The sequence below is a fragment of the Lissotriton vulgaris genome, chromosome 3_1 (assembly GCF_964263255.1).
Source record: "Lissotriton vulgaris chromosome 3_1, aLisVul1.2, whole genome shotgun sequence".
Classification (NCBI taxonomy): Eukaryota; Metazoa; Chordata; class Amphibia; order Caudata; family Salamandridae; genus Lissotriton; species Lissotriton vulgaris.
The window spans coordinates 698,279,719-698,301,178 of NC_141689.1; the positions used below are offsets into that span (position 1 = coordinate 698,279,719).

A 21,460-nucleotide genomic window follows, 5' to 3' on the forward strand; every position below is an offset into this window, starting at 1 on the left:
TGTAGTGCTGTAGATTCACATGCAGCGTTCTTCTTCCCTCCTCCACAAACTCCTCTGTGTGTTTACAGTTAATTTTATAAGTTATCACACATTTATTTAGCATGGGCATCTCACTATGTAAAGCTGTGCTTCACATTCAATCCTCAACTGCCTTGTGGGAAAACAATGTAACACTGGAGTCGATGACCATGAGCATTACCAGCAAGAGGAGAAGTCATTCTACCTCGAGACTCAAAAGACTTTCTTAGAAGAGAAACAACTTGCACACTTCAAAGCCCAGTGCTACATGGCAGTATTATGATAAGCATGTGAATACACAGCATTACATGCCACAAACAGATGCTTACTGAGTAAGTAACATTTTCCTTTTTTCACCTTGACAATATGTCAGGCTGTTTCTAAATTGTACACATCCCACTTTGCTGCCTCTGTCATGTTTCAGAATATACGTCATACCTGAACAGAGCTTGTTGCCTGTACAGCCAAGTTTTTATCATCTTACAGAATGATAGGTGGCTCTCAGTTCTGCAATGCTCAATTGCAGTGTTATCACACACTACTGAAGCCTGAACTAAAATAGATCTTCTCCCAGCCTGGAGTAGGGGTCTCAGTAAATGAGCATATTATAAATGGATAACTATTGCCTTCTTGGCATATATATTTTTTACTTCTCTGTAGTGAAAGGTGGGTTGGAATTGTAGTTGACTCGGTAGGCCATGTACAGAGCACTAAGTAAGTTAAATCATTTTGTTGGTAGGGAGTGATGCACCTGTGAAATGTGAACCATATCAAGATGTATTTCCTAATGCATATAATGCACTAAGTAGTACTGAAACCACAACTACTATTCTCACATTTGTTGTATTTCCAGATTGGCAGTTTACCAGGAAAGGCTTTGAGAATTTCAAATAATAAAGCATTTATGTGCAGATTATCACAATAACCCAGATATGGCATTACTTAGTTCACTCTTTGAGGACCTTTGGAATGAGAAGTAAAAGAATTGTATGATTTGAGTATTGCTTTGACTAGCAAGAATTCCCACTGGGAGCGTTCCAGAGGTATAAGAGAACGTTTGCAGAGGTTTGGTGCTTTGGCACTTCTTGATTACATATTTCCATATGACCACAGGCCTTTTGACATACAAAATTCGAAATATTTGTTTGGCATAGTTGAACTGGTCTTTGCGAAAGGAATTTACTTGTTAATCAGAGGACTAATTACAGCCAGTTGTCTTTTGTCCAGTTTGTCTTTGATCATTTTCATCTACTGAGAGAAATTACAAGTATAGAATGTGAACTAATGTGCTGTATGAAGTGAACTAAATTTGCAAGTAAGTAAGTGTTTTACTTTACATTTAATCCTGTCTACAAACTTCACTATTAAAGTAGAAAGTAGCAAATTTTCTTAAATACTCATTTTTAATATACCTTTTCTACTCTTTTCAGAATACTCAAACAGTACGACCATACAAATATTGTAAAGTTAATAGGAGTTTGCACACAAAGGCAACCTATTTATATTGTAATGGAACTAGTTCCAGGTGAGGTTTCTTTTCAACAATTATCCATTCATATTATCTTGCTGTGTGTTACTGTGGAATGCACTATGAATGTTTTATTTATATTGCATCTTACTTACCTATGCACAAACTCTACTTATGACTCTTTTTCACATCTTACTCAGTCATAAACAAACTTGTTTATTAGACCAATCTGACAGGATACTTTTACCACTAGTTCAGTAACTGAAATTAATTACTGAAAATGAAGGAAAAGGTGTATCGGTGTGTTTATCAAATAATGTATTTCTGTTTTGATATATTTATTTGTTTTTGCAAGAGGCTGCAGTCTTGATGTGACTCGCCAATTTCTCATTGATTCAATAGAATCTAACAGCAATTAGGTATGCCGGTTTCTATGAGGAATACCTGGGTTCACCATTAGTAGTTTGGCTCAGAATACTAAGATTTTCTTGAGAGAATATCGCATGTGGTGACATGCAAAAACACCAAAGCAACATTGCAGTTAAGAATTAAATAAGTTAAAATGTCCAAAACCATACAATCAAAAGGAAAATAATTGAATGATTACAATGATTCCAAAATTGTCAGAGCAGATGCAGGACTAGATCTGTAGCCAGGGTGTAGTAGTCTGGCTCAGTATATAGTGTCCGCCTATGGGTGAGGCACTGTGCACTGAGTCCTGGCAACCCTTAGTGATATTGTTTAGGTCCCTGAAAACCAGAGCTCTCAAGGGGTAGCTGTGGAGAGCAGCTAAGGCTTATTCAGGAGGGGTTTAAAGCAAGTGCATTTACCACTATAGTCCGTCAGTAAGCTTTTCACACAAGAAAGAACCACACCAGGTGATTATAAAAAACGTTGTATTCATTAGCACACACTATACACTAACTTGGTATATCTCCTACTCGGAGATATCAACTGCACACAAGAAATACTTCAGAAATAGGTGAGTAGCATTGAAAAACACCTGGGGCCCAACCGGTGGGCAGAACCATAAACTAGAATAGTAGGATGTGAGGTAAGTATCAAAATAGCACAAGCCAGATGGCGGCAGCAAACTAGAGAGACACTCTCCCCCAACGCGCAAGTACTCTGTTTGTGGGATGGGTCAAGCTCTCTGCTCAGTTGGGGTGGCGGGCAGTTGAAGGTCCGTTAAGCAGGGAGGCAGGGAGGGAAGGGGGGGGGGGGGGCGGGACTGGGTTGTTCTTATTTCGTTGGAAATTCACTAAGTCGGTCAGAAACTGGTGCTTACATTGTGTGTGGTGTTACTAGAAAGGTATACCTACAGGTACGATTGATCCTTTCTGGACAGCTTGTATGTGGCTGCGTGATTGAAAATTGCGGATGAACATTTAGTTGACGCGGGGAATGCTGAGTCACGATCGAGTGGTTCCTCCCTTAGAATACTTTCATGGAACGTGAGGGGACTAGGGGATAAGGTGAAACGTGGCCTGGTACTAAACGAGCTGAAAAGGCACAAACCCCAATTGGCGCTCTTGCAGGAGACACACTTGACAGGAGGGGCCACTAAGGCCTTAGATATGAAAGGGTACAAGATGATGGTGCATTCGGAGTTTTCATCGGGCTCCCGGGGAACGGGTATTCTGATTAAAAAATCCTCACACTTCATTCCAATAAGCACAAAAACTGATAGTCAGGGCTTCTTCGCAGCATTGCAGGGGCAATGGGATGGTCGCCCTCTAACAGTGGTCTCAGTATATATCCCGCCATCCCTTCACTCAATAATGCTTCCAGCCCTTGGTGATTTTTTGTTGTCTCTCCCCGAGAGTGATGTCAATTTGGGTGGGGATTTTAATGCAGCGGTATATTTACAGCTTGATAGGTTTCCAGCATCAGCTTCACCTGGGGGACCCTCTCGGTTTCAGCGATTCCTAGTAGCAATGGGGTTAGTAGATATTTGGCGTCACGTCCATCCTCAAGACAAACAGTACACGTTCCATTCCACAGTCCATAACAGTCTTTCCCGGATAGATTACTTTCTGGCTTTAGGAGAAGGGCTACAGCGCGTAGATACTGCAGACATACACCCTCGAGGCATCTCGGACCACCCCCGATAACTCTAACCACTTCCACCCAGGCAAAATCGCGTATCCGCATATACCCCATTCAAGCATCATATCTCAAAGTCCCAAAAATCAGGAAAGCTCTCCAGAAGGCTACAACACAATATTTTGATGAAAATGTGGCAACTGACCTCCTCCGAGGTGCTATGGGAGGCCTACAAGACAGTACTAAGGGGGCAAGCTATAAGCTCTATCGCGATCCATAAAAAGGAACAGGCGGCTGAACAGTTTACACTTGAGCTAAAACTACGTGAAGTAACAGCTTTACACGAGGTTAACCCTACAGATGACACAGCACATACCCTTGCACTCCATCAGCGATTATACACAGAACATGCTCGTCTCACGGTGCAGGGGCACATTACTGATACACAGAATCGGATATATGATGTAGGCGATAAGGCGGGAAAGATGTTGGCCTGGCTCGACAAAAGGGGGGGTAGCTCCAGAGGGATTCAACAGGTGAAAGATAGAAATGGCGTGACGCAAACCAACCCTGAACAGATAGTAGAAGCACTGGCGGCACATTTCGAACAGGTGTATACTCCAGAAAGGGAGGTGACTGCGGTCATGGCCCAGGATGCACTGAGTAGAATGGAAATCCCTGTATTACAACCGGAAGCAATAGCCGACCTGGATGTGGCCATAACCAGCGATGAAATACAGCTGGCCATACGAGCGCTCAAACCTGGAAAAGCTCTCGGTCCAAACGGCATTCCAGTGGAATGGTACCAGTCCCAGTCCGAAGACCTTAGTCCGTACTTGCTCGATATGTATGAAGAATGCCGAGAGAAGGGTGCGCTTCCACTAGACCAGAGAACGGCTACTATAGTAGCAATACCCAAGCCCGGTAAACCACAGGAAGAGTGTTCCTCATACCGCCCCATCTCCTTATTAAACGCAGAAAGCAAAATCCTGGCTAAACTCTTGGCTAACCGGTTGATGGCTCATCTGCCTGACCTTATCCATCCAGATCAATCAGGATTTATGCCTCATAGGAACACGGCACTAAATCTTCGCAGGGTTCATGGGGTGCTGGCGAGGGCGGACCAGATTCACGACAGCGCAGTTATACTGGCCCTGGATGCGAAAATGGCTTTTGACCTGGTGGAATGGAACTACCTTTTTTTTTTTTTTGTGAAAACCTTTATTTAACATTTGCAATTAAATACAGACAAGGGCCTACAACCCCCAGGGCTGGCGCTAGCGTTTCAGTACGTTATTATTATCCAACTTCGAACCCGCCTCCCTGGGGAGCATAGAAACCCCAACCACAAAGCGCATCAGTTGCAAAAGCAGTTCAATTCGAAAACAGGATCGGAGGTTTTCATTTTACAATAATAAGTAGAAAGGATCAGGTATCGTACAGTGTCTCGAATCACAAAGGGGGGCGAGCAAAAGAACAACGTGTCCAAAATAATCTCGCTATAATGTAAGTCAACGGCGTTAAGACATACGGCCTCAGGATAAGCTAGCACATTATTGTTCGTCTACGCCATCATTATCGTCCGCCCCGTACCACCAAAACCTCAAAAAAGGGCAAGGTACAGATGTAGAAACAAGGATGTAAGAAAGCGGAACCCACTACACTAACCCGGAAAAGGAAAAAGAAGAAAAGACAAGGGAAGAGAAGAAAAAAGAGGCCATAGAACAAAAATAATAACGAACACCCATCCCCCACCACCCCACCCTGCACCCCTGCTGATGACTACGGCCACCCCCCTCGCAGCGTGCCTGTCGCCCAGTAACCAGAACCCGAAATATAGAAGAAAGGGAAAGAGAAGAAAAGGCAAAGAACCCCACTCGATGAGGGAAAGCGGAGGAGGGTATATTTCTAAGGACTCCCGGTCTCCTTCCCCCATCATAGCAGCCCCGCCCCGGACTCCGTTAGGTCAATAAAAACAATCCCGTTAAACATAGTGTCACAATGAGAGACCCAGATAAAAATCTCAACCCTGGCCCCGTCGATCAAATTCACTGAAGTCGTCAATTAAAGAAAGCCCTTTCCACAAAATACTGCAAAAGTCTACAAAACAGGAGTACACAGATGAGAAAAGAACGGCAGGTCCCGATGCAGATGGCTGGTACCAATGTTGCCCCTCCCTGCCTTCGAAGCCAACCTTTACCCCATCCGCCATCTTGAAGGACCGACAGGGGAGGGGAGTCGACACGGTCCAAAACAGCAAAAGATAAAAAGTGGAAAGTTCCAAAATGGGGACGACATTTAAATGTTCCGAGGGATACACAATCGGGGGTTCCATTGGGTGGCCAGGCACAGTACAATCAGGTAGATCCAATACAATAGGGGCAAACTCTGCTTCCAGCGCCGGGTCAAGATACGTCTCCGAAACGTCTATTGAAAAGCGGGCTGGCTGCCGGGTCGCGGGTGTCGAGTCAGGATCCGGTCTCAGGCTTGTGAGTCCATCCGTCGCAGACAACAAACTGCAAGTCTGGACTTCAATAGTCCCCTTAAGTGCCATGAGTGCCTCCAGCACCGTTCGCAGAGACGGGCCAGTTCGAGCCTGCTCCGCTAGATGCCTTTCATCTTCCAACATGGTGGTCCCCACGTAGAGGCGCCTTCTCCGGGACAATGTTAGGCGGAGCAGGAGTAAACCATGAGGGACTGACGGTTAGCGAGCAGTAGTACGCAGCGAGGCACCGACCCAGGGGAACCGGCGATGTGAATCCCGGGACCCCCCACACAGCACCGTGCGTCACTCGTCACCTCACCTACTGTAGGGCACCAGGCAGCTGATGGTAGCGAAACAATCAAAAAAGTCAGAGTGCTCCAGAGACCGGACCCAACCACATTCAGCAGTCCGTTGTTATTCAACTCGGACCCGGCAGAGCCAGCACTCGAGACCCTGGCTTCCCTGCTGGATTAGGCCTCAATGCGACACTCTACGTAGCTCCGTTCCACAACGGCGAAGAAACTCCGGGAACGTTATATCGTGGATTAGGCTGTTATACGCGGAACCGATGGCACACGTGGTGGCGAATGGCCACATTTCACGTACATTTTCGCTAGGGAGAGGCACTCGACAAGGCTGCCCCCTATCTCCTTTGCTTTTCGCGCTAGCCCTAGAACCACTGGCTAACCTAATAAGACAAACACCCTTGCTTAAAGGGATACAATGGAAGGAGGGGTGGGAAGACCGGCTGTCCCTCTATGCAGATGACATGCTGGTGTACTTAGCAGATCCCGAACAAGGCATGCCGGCTCTTTTGAATCTGTGTGACGAGCATGGCAGAATTTCGGGATACACAATTAATTGGAACAAATCGGAGTTATATGTACTGAGAGGCCAGGTCCCAACGCTCGGGCCGGACTGTCCCCTGAGATTAGCTGGTTCCTCTTTCAAGTATTTAGGGATCCATGTCACGCGGGATCCACTGGAATATATGAAATTAAATCTGGCGCCACCATTAGAACGTCTTAAGCAAGACGTCAAATTCTGGGCGGGGTTACCATTGACCATGCTGGGAAAAGCAGCATTGTATAAAATGATGTTGTTGCCCCGCTTTCTGTATATCCTAGATAACACGCCCTTTTCGGTGGCACCGGGATACTTTAAAAAGGTAGCCGCAGTTGTTTCTGGGCTGCTGTGGGGCAATCGTCCGGCACGCATAGCTCAGGCCAAACTACACAGAGGCTGGTACGATGGAGGCATTGCATTGCCGAATCTGCATCTATATTACTGGGCGGTGCAGCTTAAGCCCATTAATCAATGGATACATGCCTCACAATCTGATCCAGCTTTTCAAACAGATAGGGCGCAGCTGGGCACCAACAACATGCTCGCCCCACTCTATGACCGACGTAAAATGAGACTCTTAACCCTTTCGATGCTGATGACGAGCTCAGCTCGTCATCACCCACGGGTGTCGTGTGCTGATGACGAGCTGAGCTCGTCATGGAAACAGCAAAATGGCATTTTCCAGCACAGGGGGGGGAAATGGCCAGCAGTCATGTGGTTAACAGGACCTACCAAACTCACTGTGGAACTATGGCATGTGGCGACGGACGCGTTGGGCTGGAAGGGGAAAATTACCAAACTCACCCCGCTATGGGACACACGTGCCCTGGGAAACCTGAGATACAGCAAAGGCTTCTCTCACTGGGATTCCATTGGAATATCCACGGTGGGCGACATGTGGGAGCGGGCGAAGTCATTTCATTCACCCGCCTGAGGGAATTGTATGACCTAGGGCCACACGAGTCATATCGTTACGTACAAATACGCCATGCTTTGCTTGCAGCCATCCCCTCCGGGTCGACTCTACCAGAGTCTCCCCGCTGGAGGATCGCCTCCTAACAGACTTTATGATAGAAAGAGCGACATCACTGACTTATCGTAAACTCCTGAACAACTTGCCTGACCCGCTGGTTCCCCTGAAGGAAAGATGGGAAAGGGAAGTAGATGCCCTAGATGAACACGAATGGACTGAGGCATTGGCGTCGCCAAAAGAGGTAGGCATCTCAGCCAGGCTGAGACTCTTCCAACTTAAGGTCCTACACAGAGTATATTATACAAGAACACTCTTACATCGCATCCACAGAATACAGCACCCTTTCTGTCTACGTGGCTGTGGGGAGGAGGGTTCCTTTTTTCACACGCTCTGGGACTGCCCACGCATACCAAATTACTGGCGGCAAATATTGCATAGTGTATCACAGACCCTAGAGACCTCGCTCCTCCCAGAACCAAGGCGATGTCTCATAAACGTGTGGGAACCAACGGACTTATCCAGACATAGCCAACTCTGGGTGACATTAGGCATGATTGTGGCGAAGAGAGATATTGGTCAGCGCTGGGGGGCGGCAGAATTACCAACAAAGTCGCAGTGGTGCATGAATATGGACAAGATAATGATAACTGAGAGGGCGGTATATTTAAGCCGTGCGTGCCCAGGCAAATGGAATAAGGTATGGTCCCCATGGAATGTGTACCGTGGTGACATATGTGACCCTCTGCCAGAAGATGACCAGTCCGAGTCGGATGATGAGGGGGGGGTAGATTGAGGGGGGAGAGGTGGGATAGGAAATACCATACGGATGAAAATGGGGGTGGGGGTGCCGTCCTCCCTCACTTCGGGTAGGGTCTCCAGACAATAAATAGCAACATATACTGCCATATGAATCTTTCGTATGTTCTTTTTGTTATTTTCATAAAAAACAAAAAACAAAACCTTACTTAACTTGCAATGTGATATCGGCAAAATACCTTTAACTCGATCTCGTGATGTGCCTTTTTACACTAGCAGCGTGACTACTGTGTGGACTTCCTTTACGTATGGCTATCACTGCTCTTTATTAGCGGCCGGTCCCTCGGGGTTGTAGGCGAATCGCTGTGTAACTATGTGAAGGTAAAATAAAGGTTTTAAAAAAAAATAAAAAATAGCACAAGCCACCAAGGATGGAGGACGCCAGGGGAAACTCTGAACCACCCAAGATGAGTAGCCAGTGACTCCAAAGCACCCGGTTTTAGAGTGGTTATACCAGGTCGAACGCCCATAGGATTACGCAGGGTAAGTAGCAGTTGGAATTTTACAGCTCTTGGACCCTTTCCAAAGGACCCTGAATTAACCAGTTGGATCAAGGAAGGTTGGAGAGCCACCCCACCCAAGGAGACACCAGGATACTTACGCCAGGAAGCCCAGGGGCATAGGGATGGAGCGTTGTTGGAACTGCCCGTGGATGCCAGCCGAGGACTCCAGGAAGCCGGCATACAGGGAGCCTCCCTTTCCTGGAACCGCTCGTTCCTCACTGGCCGAACCCAAAGAATCAGACTCTTGTCCTTCCTCTCCAAACCCACAGAGATCAGCTGAGGAGTACCCCAAGGATCATCACTTTGCCCCACGCTCCTCAACATCACCATGGCCCCCCTCACCGCCATCGTCTGAGAGCATGGACTCAGCATAGTATCCTACGCTGACGACACTCAGCTCGTCCTCTCCCGCACAAAGGAGCCTGACACCATCAGACTCAGCTTTCAGGAAGGAATGAAAGAAGTCGCATCCTGGATGAGCAGCAGCTGCCTGAAGCTCTGCTCGGAGAAGTCAGAAGTCCTCGTACCCACCCTCTCTGCATGGGACAACACCTGGTGGCTGTCTGCCCTCGCCAAACACCCCATACCCACAGACCACGCCCGCAACCTCAGCATCATACTTGACTTCTCCCTCACCATGACCCGACATATCAACGCTGTCTCCTCCCCATGCTTCAACACCCTCCAAGTCCTCCGCAAGACCTCCAAATTGATTCCCCCAAATCCAGAAAGACCGTCACTCACGCACTCATGACCAGCAGATTGGACTACGGAAACACCCTCTACTCAAAAAGTCAATGCTCCTAAGACTCCACACCACACCATCCAGAACGCTGCTGCCAGACTGGTCCTCGGCATCCCCATACGAGACTACATCACCCAGCACCTACGAGAGCTCCACTGACTCCCCTTTGAGAAGAGTGACCTTCAAGACCTTCAAGCTACTCACTCATGCATACAAATTCTTCCATAACACCGGACCCCAATACCTCAGCGAAAGAGTCTCCTTCTACGCACCCGAGAGAAGACTCCGCTCCACCGACCTTGCCGAAACCCCCACATCCGCAGAACCAGAACGGGTTCAACAGCCTACTACATCGCGGCAAAGACCTGGAATGGACTCCCAATCAGCATCAGACGCTCACCCACCCTATAAGCCTTCAGCAAGAGCCTCAAGACCTTGCTCTTCGAGTAAGATGGAGCTGCACAACACTAACCCCCTCCCCTCCCGAAACGCCTTGAGACCATCACGGGTAAATATCACGCTTCACAAATTCATGATTGATAGATTTATTGGATGTTCATAGAAGATCAGCAGCTACAGAGTCTTGTGGACCAGGCCGGTGGAATGAGGGCATGGAATCCAGATGAGAAGAACCTGAAAGCATAGGGGACAGATTCCAAACCACCCGGAGGTGACCAGGAGCACAATACTCATCCTGGTTGGAGGTTCTTGTAGCACGGTGAGGTTGTAGCAGTTGCTGTGTAGCCCAACTAATAATGCAAGAGCTGTCCACGAGCTGTCCCACGCAGGTCGACAAGTGCAGAAAGGTCAATGGCCAGCAGGCCAAAGAGTATGATACCAGCAATTTTTGTTCCTCCTAGTTATCATGTTACTCACTCCCCATTTGACACACAGGTCTTGTTTAATTTAGGCTCTATCAGTGCCATCAGTTATCATTTTCGTGTGAGAAGGGACACATCCTCTCTATCCTTTCCACAGACCAAGGCTTGACCACCTCATTGGCAAGGTACATCACAGCTGACCTTATCAAAGGCTCAGTCCTTGGTCACATTTCAAGTTTATTATGCCTCAAGTGCTAGGAGATTATTTCAGTGATCATATGTAATTGGTGCAACTGCTCTGACAGTCATCCGCTACACTACTACTGTAGCACAGCTCAACCAATTCTTTTTTGGGCTTCCTTTCAAGCTAACTTAAAAAGAACTCAAATTGTCCTCCAACAATACTTCTGATGAGACCCAATGGGATATCTCAACATAAGTCTTGGTTTTGATGAATGCATCATCTGCCATATTCCTTTCCCTTGGAATATTCCTTTAGGTGCCAAACTGGTCTGGAATGCGTATTCCCCAGCAATCGGTCTCCAGCTCCGCAATGTGCTTCAGATACGATAACATTGGAGTGTTTTAAGCAGCAACTTGCATGTTGACCTCAGTTCCTCTTGTTCGTCACCTTTTCTGTTGCCCAGAGCTCTTTCAGTATTTCTCCTATGAAATTCCTTGACTTTTTGACACTTTATAATGCCAAATTTCTCTTCTGACATTAAGGTTTCAACCCCTTTGAAAATGCTGGATGAAAATGCCTTGGTAAGATGCATGACATCAGTATGTGGGGTTTGAACTTCAACATGACGACACAGCCTCAGACTCCTGTACTTCGATGCACCTAAAAGCCATGAGGGGTGGCCAAAATAATTTTGCCACAGACATTCAAAGGTAGTGTTCCGCAGCTCCTTCAGGTAAGTTGCCCCATAGGGAATGATCACCAAAAATATTTTCACAACAAAAAGTGACTTAGAAAGGGGAAATCATCTTCTTCCTCAAAGAAATGATCCTGCTCTTGGGATTGTTTAGAGTCTTGATTCCATTTCCCAAGCTGGACTTCTTCCGTCATCCAAGTATGTGCTTAAAAGGATGCTCAAACATTTCCTGGCTCTGTCTGGAGACTGTGCCAAGGTCAAAACCTTCAACGAGCAATGCTGAACTTGTACAGAGTGGCTCAGGTACCCCCATAGGCGTCTTCCCAAGGAAAATCTTGATACTGCTGTCTTGGCAATACTCACAGCACCAACCCCAACAGCTTCTAACATCACATCTTCCCAAGGAAAATCTTGATACTGCTGTCTTGGCAATACTCACAGCACCAACCCCAACAGCTTCTAACATCACACCTTAGTAGAAGTTAAAGCCTGCCAAAGCGCAGTCGTCCATCCGGACCAGCTATACTAGGGTGCCAACTCAGACCTTGCCTTTGGTTTCAACCATGGTCCTAAGAATGAAGTTGGTTGACATTACCAAAATTTCTACATAGATATTATAGATATGTTTTAATGATTAACCCTTGGTGGAATACTTTCCTAGGGTTCAAAGACTCACCCAGATGGAAAAAAATGTTTGACTCTGGTGAATTTACAGTTTCTTATGGCTGCCTATCCTGTAATGACTTGGAGGCTGTTTGCCTCCTTTCCTCCTGTTATACTGATCTGGGCTGTATCTTGAGTTACAAAGTGCCCTATACTTCACCAGAAGGGATCATCCTGTACCCTCCTTGCCCGCCTTCAGCGGATATTTCTTCTACACTACAGTAGTATCAGGGCTTGAAAAATCCACTCGTACGCTCTCATTTGCGAGGCAGATTTATTTAGAGCAAGCTAATTTTAGGTCCTACTCTCCCTTTCTGGCGAGTAGGAAGGAAGACTGACTTTTGACCTCTGTCTCTGAAAGCAGAGCAAATGTGACACAATAGCAAGCTTTAAAATGCATCTTTATTGGGCACAAAGTTTGAGCTATAAAAATGCCTTTAAATCTTGTTAACTTGTCACATTTGCTCTCAGAAGTCAAGTGCACTACAGTTAGGTCGAGTAGATCTTCGAAAACACTAAACCTGCGGGTCTAGTAAGAATTATTAGATTTTTTTCGAGCCCGAGTATGAAAAGCAGCAGATTTGGAGGTGACCTTTCCTTCTGCGAAGGGAAGGTTTCTCATCTTCAGCTGCAGAACCCTTCTCTTATTTAAGGAGGCTCTTCTAGCACCAGTCCTCGCTCTGTCGGAGTACCCCTTCCCAGGCTCAGCAGTTCATGGACATATTGATAGAGGTCATAGACATGTCAAATATGACTCACAATTTCTGTTAAGTCAACCTGCACCAGCGAGCATAGTGGTCCAAGATTCCTACTCAGAACTAAACATGAATGTCTTTCCTAATACTGCTCAGGATAGACAGTGAAAGAAACTAGACTCCATAAGGCTGCGTTCTTGCTCCATTGCTCTTTACACTCTTTATCAACGCAGTCGACGCAGCACTTAAACTTGTAAAGTCGGAAGCACCTCAGGTGGAGGGTCAAGATGTGCCGGTTCTGCTTTATGCAGATGATGCCGTACTTTTATCGAGAACACCTATAGGATTACAGAGGCTAATAGATAAGTTTGTTGATTTTATTAAGGGTAGAAAACTGCAGATCAATAAGACCAAAACTTATTCTATGACTTGTAGCTCGAGGCCCAGGAAAACCAAATCCTTTTTTGTAGAAGGACAGAAAATACAAACAGTAGATAAGTTCTGTTAGTTTGGGATAACTTTTTCCAGTAACGGTAAATGGTCGCAGGAAACGATGAATTTTAGGTCCAAATTGGTAAAAAGTGTGCACAGGGTTTTTAGCTTTGCTGCTTTAATTGGGGACCGTCGAATTAAAGATATGGTGCACATTTATCAATCTAGATGTACCTCAATCGCACTTTACGGGGCGGGGGTGTGGGGCCATTACTATCATGATGACCTGCAAACAGAGGAAAATAAGTCTCTTAAAAAGTTGCTCTGTTTACCCACTTCTGCATCTTCTGATTTAATACACAGCGAAGTGGGTATCAATTACCTGACAGGTCTAATTGGGTTAAGACCATTATTGTTATGGAGATCTATATGGTTGAAAGAAGAGACTACATTTAACAGAAACATTAAAGATTGTCTCCAATTAGATAATTGTTTAAAGATTCCTTGGCTCAACTATACAGTACAAACTTTCAAAGATCTATTTAATATAAATATCTTGGAAAATCCCAATGGTGTAATAGAAATTCCCAAGATCGAATTGAAAAATAAGTTTTTGCGGGAGAAAAAACATGACCGTTAAAAAAGGAGTGGGCATTTAACAACTTGCCAGTTCTATTACTCTTATTTAGAAACTGAGGGGTTCCAGGCTTATTTGTGCCAGGTAACTAGATCATCACATCGATTCGTTCTTACAAGAATGAGATTAGGCCTTGTCCACCATTTGGTAGCATTTCCCTTTGTTAAAAAGTATCCCGCTTCCTCGTGCCCATGTGACGATATACTTGTGATTTTAAAACTTGTGTATTACTTTGTGTCACGATCACCCTTCTCTCACCTGATCGATCCTCAGGGAGACCACGCTCGCTTCTCCTTTGCCCCACGCAGCAGAGCTAATCGCTGCAGAGGGAACGCCCTGTTCATCACCGCCAGCAGCCAGTGAGCCGGTCTTTGGCCACGCCCACTCGCTTGAGGCCACGCCCCCTTCGCCTTCATAAGCATGTGTCTCCCATCCGGGCCCAGGGACAGGGACTCTGTCGGATGTCCCTCCTGACCGCTTGGTGTACTCAGGAGACATGCTCCGCGCACTCCAACCGGAAAAAACCTTGGCCTGTTACCACACGCACACTGAAGGTAAACCCTTCTCTAATTGTATGCACTGTAATCCTACTCCCCAGAGCCCAGCTAAACCCGGACTCAAGATAGGTCTTCTTAACTGCCGCTCCCTTCCTAAACATGCGCTTGAAACAAACCTGTTAATTCAAGACCATGATTTCGATCTGCTGTTTCTCACGGAAACGTGGCTATCGGACAGTTCTGACTCGGACATCATCACGGCCCTCCCCCCAGGCTATCTCTGTCAATCCTTACATAGACCCAAAGGGAGGGGAGGGGGGGTAGCCATAATCTACAGAGAACAGCTTATTTGTAGAACTTCCAACGCCCACATCGAAGACTGCGAAAGTTGCCAATTTTCCATTCAAACCTCCCCAGCTCACTCCCTGTCAGGACTACTGATTTACCGCCCTCCAGGTGCCCCAGGGAAATTCCTTAATGCTGTTACCGAATCGGTTTCACAATTAGCATCTTCTGCCTCTAACTTTCTTATCCTAGGTGACCTGAACCTGCATTTCATGGACCCTACGGACCGCATAGCTTCCGATCTTCTTCAGGACCTATCGTCACTTAATATCCGACTGGTCAACAATGAGCCTACCCATGAGAAGGGACACTTACTGGATCCCATCCTCACTAATGTGGCTACCATCACCACCAGGCCACCCCTGACCCTTCCATGGACGGATCATTTTCTTGTCCCTATCTCCTGGGAAGTACCCACTATGAACCCTCAAACTATTAAAATCCAGGTCACCGATAGACGGTGGCACAAACTTGTACCTGGGGAATGGGCCACAGCCCTCTCAAACTCCATCCCTGAGCTCTCCACCAATCCTGCCACGGCCGATAAGCAGTTTAATGAGTGGATTACCTCTTCACTAGATAAACACCTCCCTAAAACTGCCACTTTTAAACATCCTAAAAGAGTATCCTCCGCTCTGTGGTACACCCCAGAGCTCAAAGCCCTGCGCCAAGATTGCAAGAGAACGGAACGCTCCTGGAGGAAAGATAAGTCGAAAGCAAATAAAGACGCTTACTCCACCTCTCTCTTAACTTACAAAATTACTATTCGTAAAACTAAAAGCGCATTCTTCCAGGAAAGAATAGAAAAAGCGGTATGCTCCAGCAAAGAATCCTACGTCATCTTAAAAGAACTTCTGAAGACCCCAGAACCTGGACCGAGACACCCCCCAGACCCCAAGGCTGATCAGGAAAGATGCCAGCAATTGGCTAATTTCTTTCATGAAAAAATTCAAAAAATCCTTGAGTCAATCCCCCCTGCGAGTCCGTGCGAGGAAAACAACCCCCCGCACACCCTGACACCCATTTGTCTCTCCTCTTGGGGTCAAGTAACGACCGAAGAAGTGGGAATCACGTTAAACTCCATAAAAAGCGGATCTCCCAGGGACTCCGCCCCGCTTCGGATCCTCAAGGAGGTAGCTCCCACGATTGTTCCCCCCCTTACCCACCTGATCAACGCCTCATTCCAACAGGGAGCCGTACCCCCGAGCTGGAAGGCGGCAGTTGTTAAAGCTTTACTAAAGAAACCTTCCCTCGATCCTGAAAACCTGGCTAACTTTAGGCCTATTTCCCTACTCCCAGGAATCAGCAAGATTGCTGAAAAACTGGTTAATAAAAAACTCTCCCAGTTCCTGGAGGACAACAACAGGCTAAAAAGCTCTCAGACAGGCTTTCGTCCAGGGCAGGGCACGGACATCGCCCTCCTGGCAGCGGTAGAGGAGGCCAGAGCACTCTTAGATGAAGGAGGATCAGTGGCAGTGATCCTCCTCGACCTGAGTGCGGCCTTCGATACCGTTAACCACCAACTTCTCATCAAAAGGCTCAAGAGAGTCGGTGTGGAAGGCTCCGCCCTAACCTGGCTCTCATCCTTTCTGGCCCAACGGACCTATCAGATCTGGGAGAACAACACCTGCTCCTCCGAAACTCCCCTCCAATGTGGCGTGCCTCAGGGCTCCTCCCTGAGCCCCACATTGTTTAATATCTATATGTCCCCATTGGAGGAGGTCATCACCCCGTTCGGAGTGAGCGTCGTCAGCTACGCCGACGACACACAACTAGTTGTGTCACTATCCCACCCCAGACAACAACCAGCAGATTTATTCAACTGCCTTACGCAGGTCCAACGCTGGATGAACAGTTCAGCCTTAAAACTGAACGGGACGAAAACTGAGGTTCTGCTCCTCGGCCAGAAAGGACTCACACTCTCCCCGAACATCTGGCCAGCTTGTCTGGGTCCCCCCCCTGATCCAAAAGAAGAAGTAAAAAGCTTGGGTGTGTGGCTCGAAACCGATCTTTCGTTCACCGTGCAAGCAAAGAAAGTAGCCGGGACTTGCTTCGGGCTCCTGAAATCGTTGAGGAAAATCCTGCCCCTCTTGCCCCCCAACTCCCAAAAACTGCTAATTCAAGGCCTAATACTCTCGAGGCTTGATTACAGCAATGTGATCTACCTGGGCGACCCCAAAGCGACGCTGAACAAGCTTCAGAGAATTCAGAACATCGCGGCCCGGATTCTCATAAATACCCCTGCCAGAGCTTCGGCCAAACCTGCACTAAAACTCCTCCACTGGCTTCCTATAAGGGAGCGGGTCAAATTCAAGGCCCTGTGCCTAGCTCACAAACTGCTACAAAATCAAGGCCCCCCTATTCTCAGGAAACTCATCAAACCCTACAAATCCTCAAGACCCCTCCGTCCGGACAAGGAAAATGTCATCATTATCCCCAGATTTAAGAAAGCTCGCTCAGGAGGAAGACGTTTCTCAGTCCACACCGCACGTCTCTGGAACTCACTCCCCCGCGACCTGAGACTCGAACCACATTATCTTCGCTTCAGGAAGCGGCTCAAAACCCACCTTTTTCCCTAATGAATCATGCTTGTCCGTAACCCCGATCTTCTGTTCCCCCCTCCCCTCCCTCCCTCCCCTTCCCCCTTTCCCCCCCTGTCCCACTGACCTGAAGAGATAGGGATCTTTAGCGCTGGGATACCTCCGGGTGACTACGTGCTCTATAAAAATAAATAATAATAATAATAATAATAATAATAATAACCAGAGACACCGCAAACACGACTGCATCCACCACTCTGACTGAAACCCCATAGTACAACTCCAGTGCTTCCTACTCAAACACACGCTCACTCGACAAACACGTCGCAAAGATCTGGGACATAATCTCATCCCTCACTCAGGATGTCATCTTTCTCAGAGAGACCTCGCTGAACCCCTGCCTCCGTGCTGGACATGGCCCCCCCCAAAGACTACAAGATAACACACAAGGATCGAACGAACAAACGCAAAGGTGGAATTGCCATCCTCTATAAGGCCAGCATCCTCTGCACAACCTCCTCAGACTAATTGACCCCCATAATAGAGCAACACAACTTCCAACTCCACACAGACTAAAAAGGCACCATCCCAGGCACCCTCGCCTACATACCATCAGGACCATGCCCCAGCTTCTGCAATGCCATTCTGGATTTAATCGCCCCGATCATCATTGACTCCATGCACTACATCTACCTAGGAGATCTTAACTTCCACCTCAACGACCCCAGAGACACCAACACAGCCGACCACCCAGAAAGCACGAGCAACATCGGCCTCAGGCAACTTGTCCCTGACCCCACCCATATCGCAGGACACACGCTCAAGCCCATTTTCATGTCCAGCGACAGAGTCAAATGCAACCACCTGGGCTGACCATTACAGAGTCCACTTCATCATTTAGGGACCTACTAACTCTGGCACCTTACCCCCCAGCTCCACAAGCTAAAACTGGAAAAAGATATCAGAAGACTAGTGGAACAAAGCTCTCAGCACCCTCCTACCAGATACAGCCTCCACTGTAGAACAGACTGCGAAGAACTTCTCCCAGTGAATGACTGAATGCGGCGACACAATTGCCCCGCCAAGCTAGCCAAATCCAAACGACCTGCCAGAAGAGCCTGCTGGTTCACTGCGGAGTTGAAATCCACCAAATGCAACTGCCAGCAACAAGAGAGGAAGTGGGGCACCAGCAAATAGACAGAAGACCATACTACCTTCAACAGAGCATTCTGTCAGTACCACCGCCTCCTGAAAGAAGAGCGACCTAGGAGACCTCATAGAAGAAGCCAGCACCAACTACAGCAAGGAGCTCTTTGCTATCGTGAAGGAGTTATCCAACCCCGCAGCCGCTGGGAACTGCATCACCCCCTCTCAAGAACTGTGTGACACACAACCAGATGTCTTCCACAAGATCTCGGTGATCTAAGAAAACTTCAAACCCTAGCTCACTGCCATCAACAGCAGAGGCCTGCTCACACTCATTAACAGAATCCCCGAACACCTGATCACCCACTAGGACCCTCTCACACCTGAAACCATAATCTCCATCATGAACTCCGTGGACTTGGGACTTGGGTGCACCCACTGACCTGTATCCCCATCACGTCTTCAACCACGGGAACAAAATGATTGCCAACTAGCTCAAAATCAATCAATCAATCAATCACAGGCATTTATAAAGCGCACTACTTACCCGGAGGGTCTCAAGGCGCTAGGGGGGGGGAGTGCTGCTACTGCTCGAATAGCCAGGTCTTGAGCTTCTTCCTGAAGGAGAGGTGGTCTTGGGTCAGGCGCAGGTCGGTCGGTAGGGAGTTCCAGGTCTTGGCGGCCAGGTAGGAGAAGTACCTTCCTCCTGTTGTCGTTCTTCGGATGCGGGGGACGGCGGCGAGGGCGTGGCTGGCTGATCGGAGATGTCGTTTGGGAGCGTAGAAGTTGATGCGGTTGTTGAGGTAGCTAGGGCCTTGATCGTGTAGGGCTTTGTGTGCGTGGGTGAGGAGGCGGAAGGTGATTCTTTTGTTGACGGGGAGCCAATGCAGGTCTCTCAGATGTCCGGAGATGTGGCTGTGTCGTGGGATGTCGAGGATGAGTCTGGCTGAGGCGTTCTGGATCCGCTGGAGTCTCTCTTCTGGAGCTTGGCGGTGGTTCCGGCGTCGAGGGCGTTGCCGTAGTCCAGTCGGCTGGTTACGACGGCCTGGGTGACCGTCTTCCTGGTCTCGGTGGGGATCCACCGGAAGATCTTCCGTAGCATGCGCAGGATGTTGAAGCATGACGAGGAGACAGCGTTGACTTGTCTGGTCATGGTGAGGGAGGAGTCCAAGATGAAGCCCAGGTTGCGTGCGTGGTCTGTCGGTTTGGGTGCGCTGCCCAGGGCGGGGGGCCACCAGGAGTCGTCCCAGGCGGAGGGCGAGGAGCCCAGGATGAGGACTTCCGTCTTGTCTGAGTTCAGTTTCAGGCGACTGGTCGTCATCCACTCGGCTACGTCTTTCATCCCTTCGTGAAGGTTGGCTCTGGCGGCGGCGGGGTCGTTGGTCAGGGAGAGGATCAGCTGGGTGTCGTCAGCGTAGGAGATGATGTTGAGGTTGTGTTGGCGTGCGATGGCCGCGAGGGGGCTCATGTAGACGTTGAAGAGGGTGGGGCTCAGCGAGGATCCTTGAGGGACGCCGCAGATGACTTCGGTGGCCTCTGACTTGTACGGTGGAAGACGGACTCTCTGTGTTCTTCCGTCAAAATACTCCTGAACACCTCCATCTCGTCTGCCTCCTTCACTGAAGACTGGAAACACGCTGAACTAAGACCCATCCTGAAGAAACGATCTGCCGGCCTAGCAGAACTTTAGAACTGCTGATCCATCCTCCTGCTCCACTTTCCAGCGAAGGTGCTCGAGACGGCAATCAACCAGTAACTCACGAGCACGTGGAGCGCAACAACCTTCTGGACCCTTCTCCATTGTGTTTCCGAGCCAACCACAGCACCGAGACAGCACTGATCGCAGCAACAGATGAAATAAGAGCCCTCCTGGCCCACGGCAAAATGGCAGCCCTCATCCTCCTGAACAGGTCAGCTGCATTTGACACCGTCTGCCATCCCATCTTGATCAACAGACTCCACCGCTACGAAATCCAGGGAGATGCCCTCAAAGAGATCGCCTCATACTTCACTGGAAGAACCCAGAGAACTAGTATCCTACCATTCACATCAGAACCCAAGAAGATCATCTGTGGCATCCTCCAAGATTCGTCCTTCAGCCTCACCCTCTTCAACATGCACATGATCCCCCAGGCCGCACCATCAGGTCACACAGACTGAACATCATGTCCTTTGCTGACAACCAGTTTATATCAACAAATTCTCGACCTTCCAACAACCAAACAGACACCTATGATCTGTCTCCCTCTTGCTCGTATACACCACCCGGATCCAGCAGTCCAACAGCGGAGGACCCTCCATCTCACACCTGGTGGCCACAGCTTGGAACAACATTTCCCTGCAACTCAGAACCACCCCAACACTCCAGGAATTCAGGAAATGACTCAAGATGTGGCTGTTCGAATGAACAGATCACCATGAAGCAAGCAGCAACTCCAGCTCCTTGAGACCCTCATGGGTGATTTTCCACACTTTACAAATCCTTTATTGATTGATAAATGTGTTTTTATTAATCTTAGGTGTGTGGCATTTTAGCTGATCTTTCCTTGGCCAAATTCTGGTACTAATAGTTTTCTGTCAAGGGATCCCTTCATACATATCTGCAAATAATAGAATATCTCCATGCACCAGTAGGATCCTAGGACACCATTTTGTTCAAAATATTTTTACATTGAAAAGCATGCCTATGAGCGGCTATGAGCGGCAACACTTTCCACATTTTTCTTTAATTTACTTGTGGGAAAAAATCAAAAAAGCCAAATTTACCATTATAGTGTATTTGGGCAAATCATACCTTTTTGAAAACAGTAATGGCAGCCTCTAATAGGTTGAGCACTTACTCAGCTAATTGACACTGAACCTGTAAGGAATTCTAAGGCTGCTAACCTTCCCAACATTAAATGCAC

At 47.8% G+C, this 21,460-nt stretch overlaps 1 protein-coding gene across 1 annotated transcript in view; it reads left to right on the forward strand.

Annotated features, from left to right (window-relative positions):
* The window catches only part of FER (FER tyrosine kinase), a 1,097,899-nt gene that overhangs the window by 767,959 nt on the left and 308,480 nt on the right, over positions 1-21,460 (forward strand). The window contains exon 15 of the mRNA XM_086961004.1: positions 1,449-1,543. Coding sequence (XP_086817130.1) covers positions 1,449-1,543 — 95 coding nt within the window. The remainder of the gene's footprint in view (positions 1-1,448; positions 1,544-21,460) is intronic.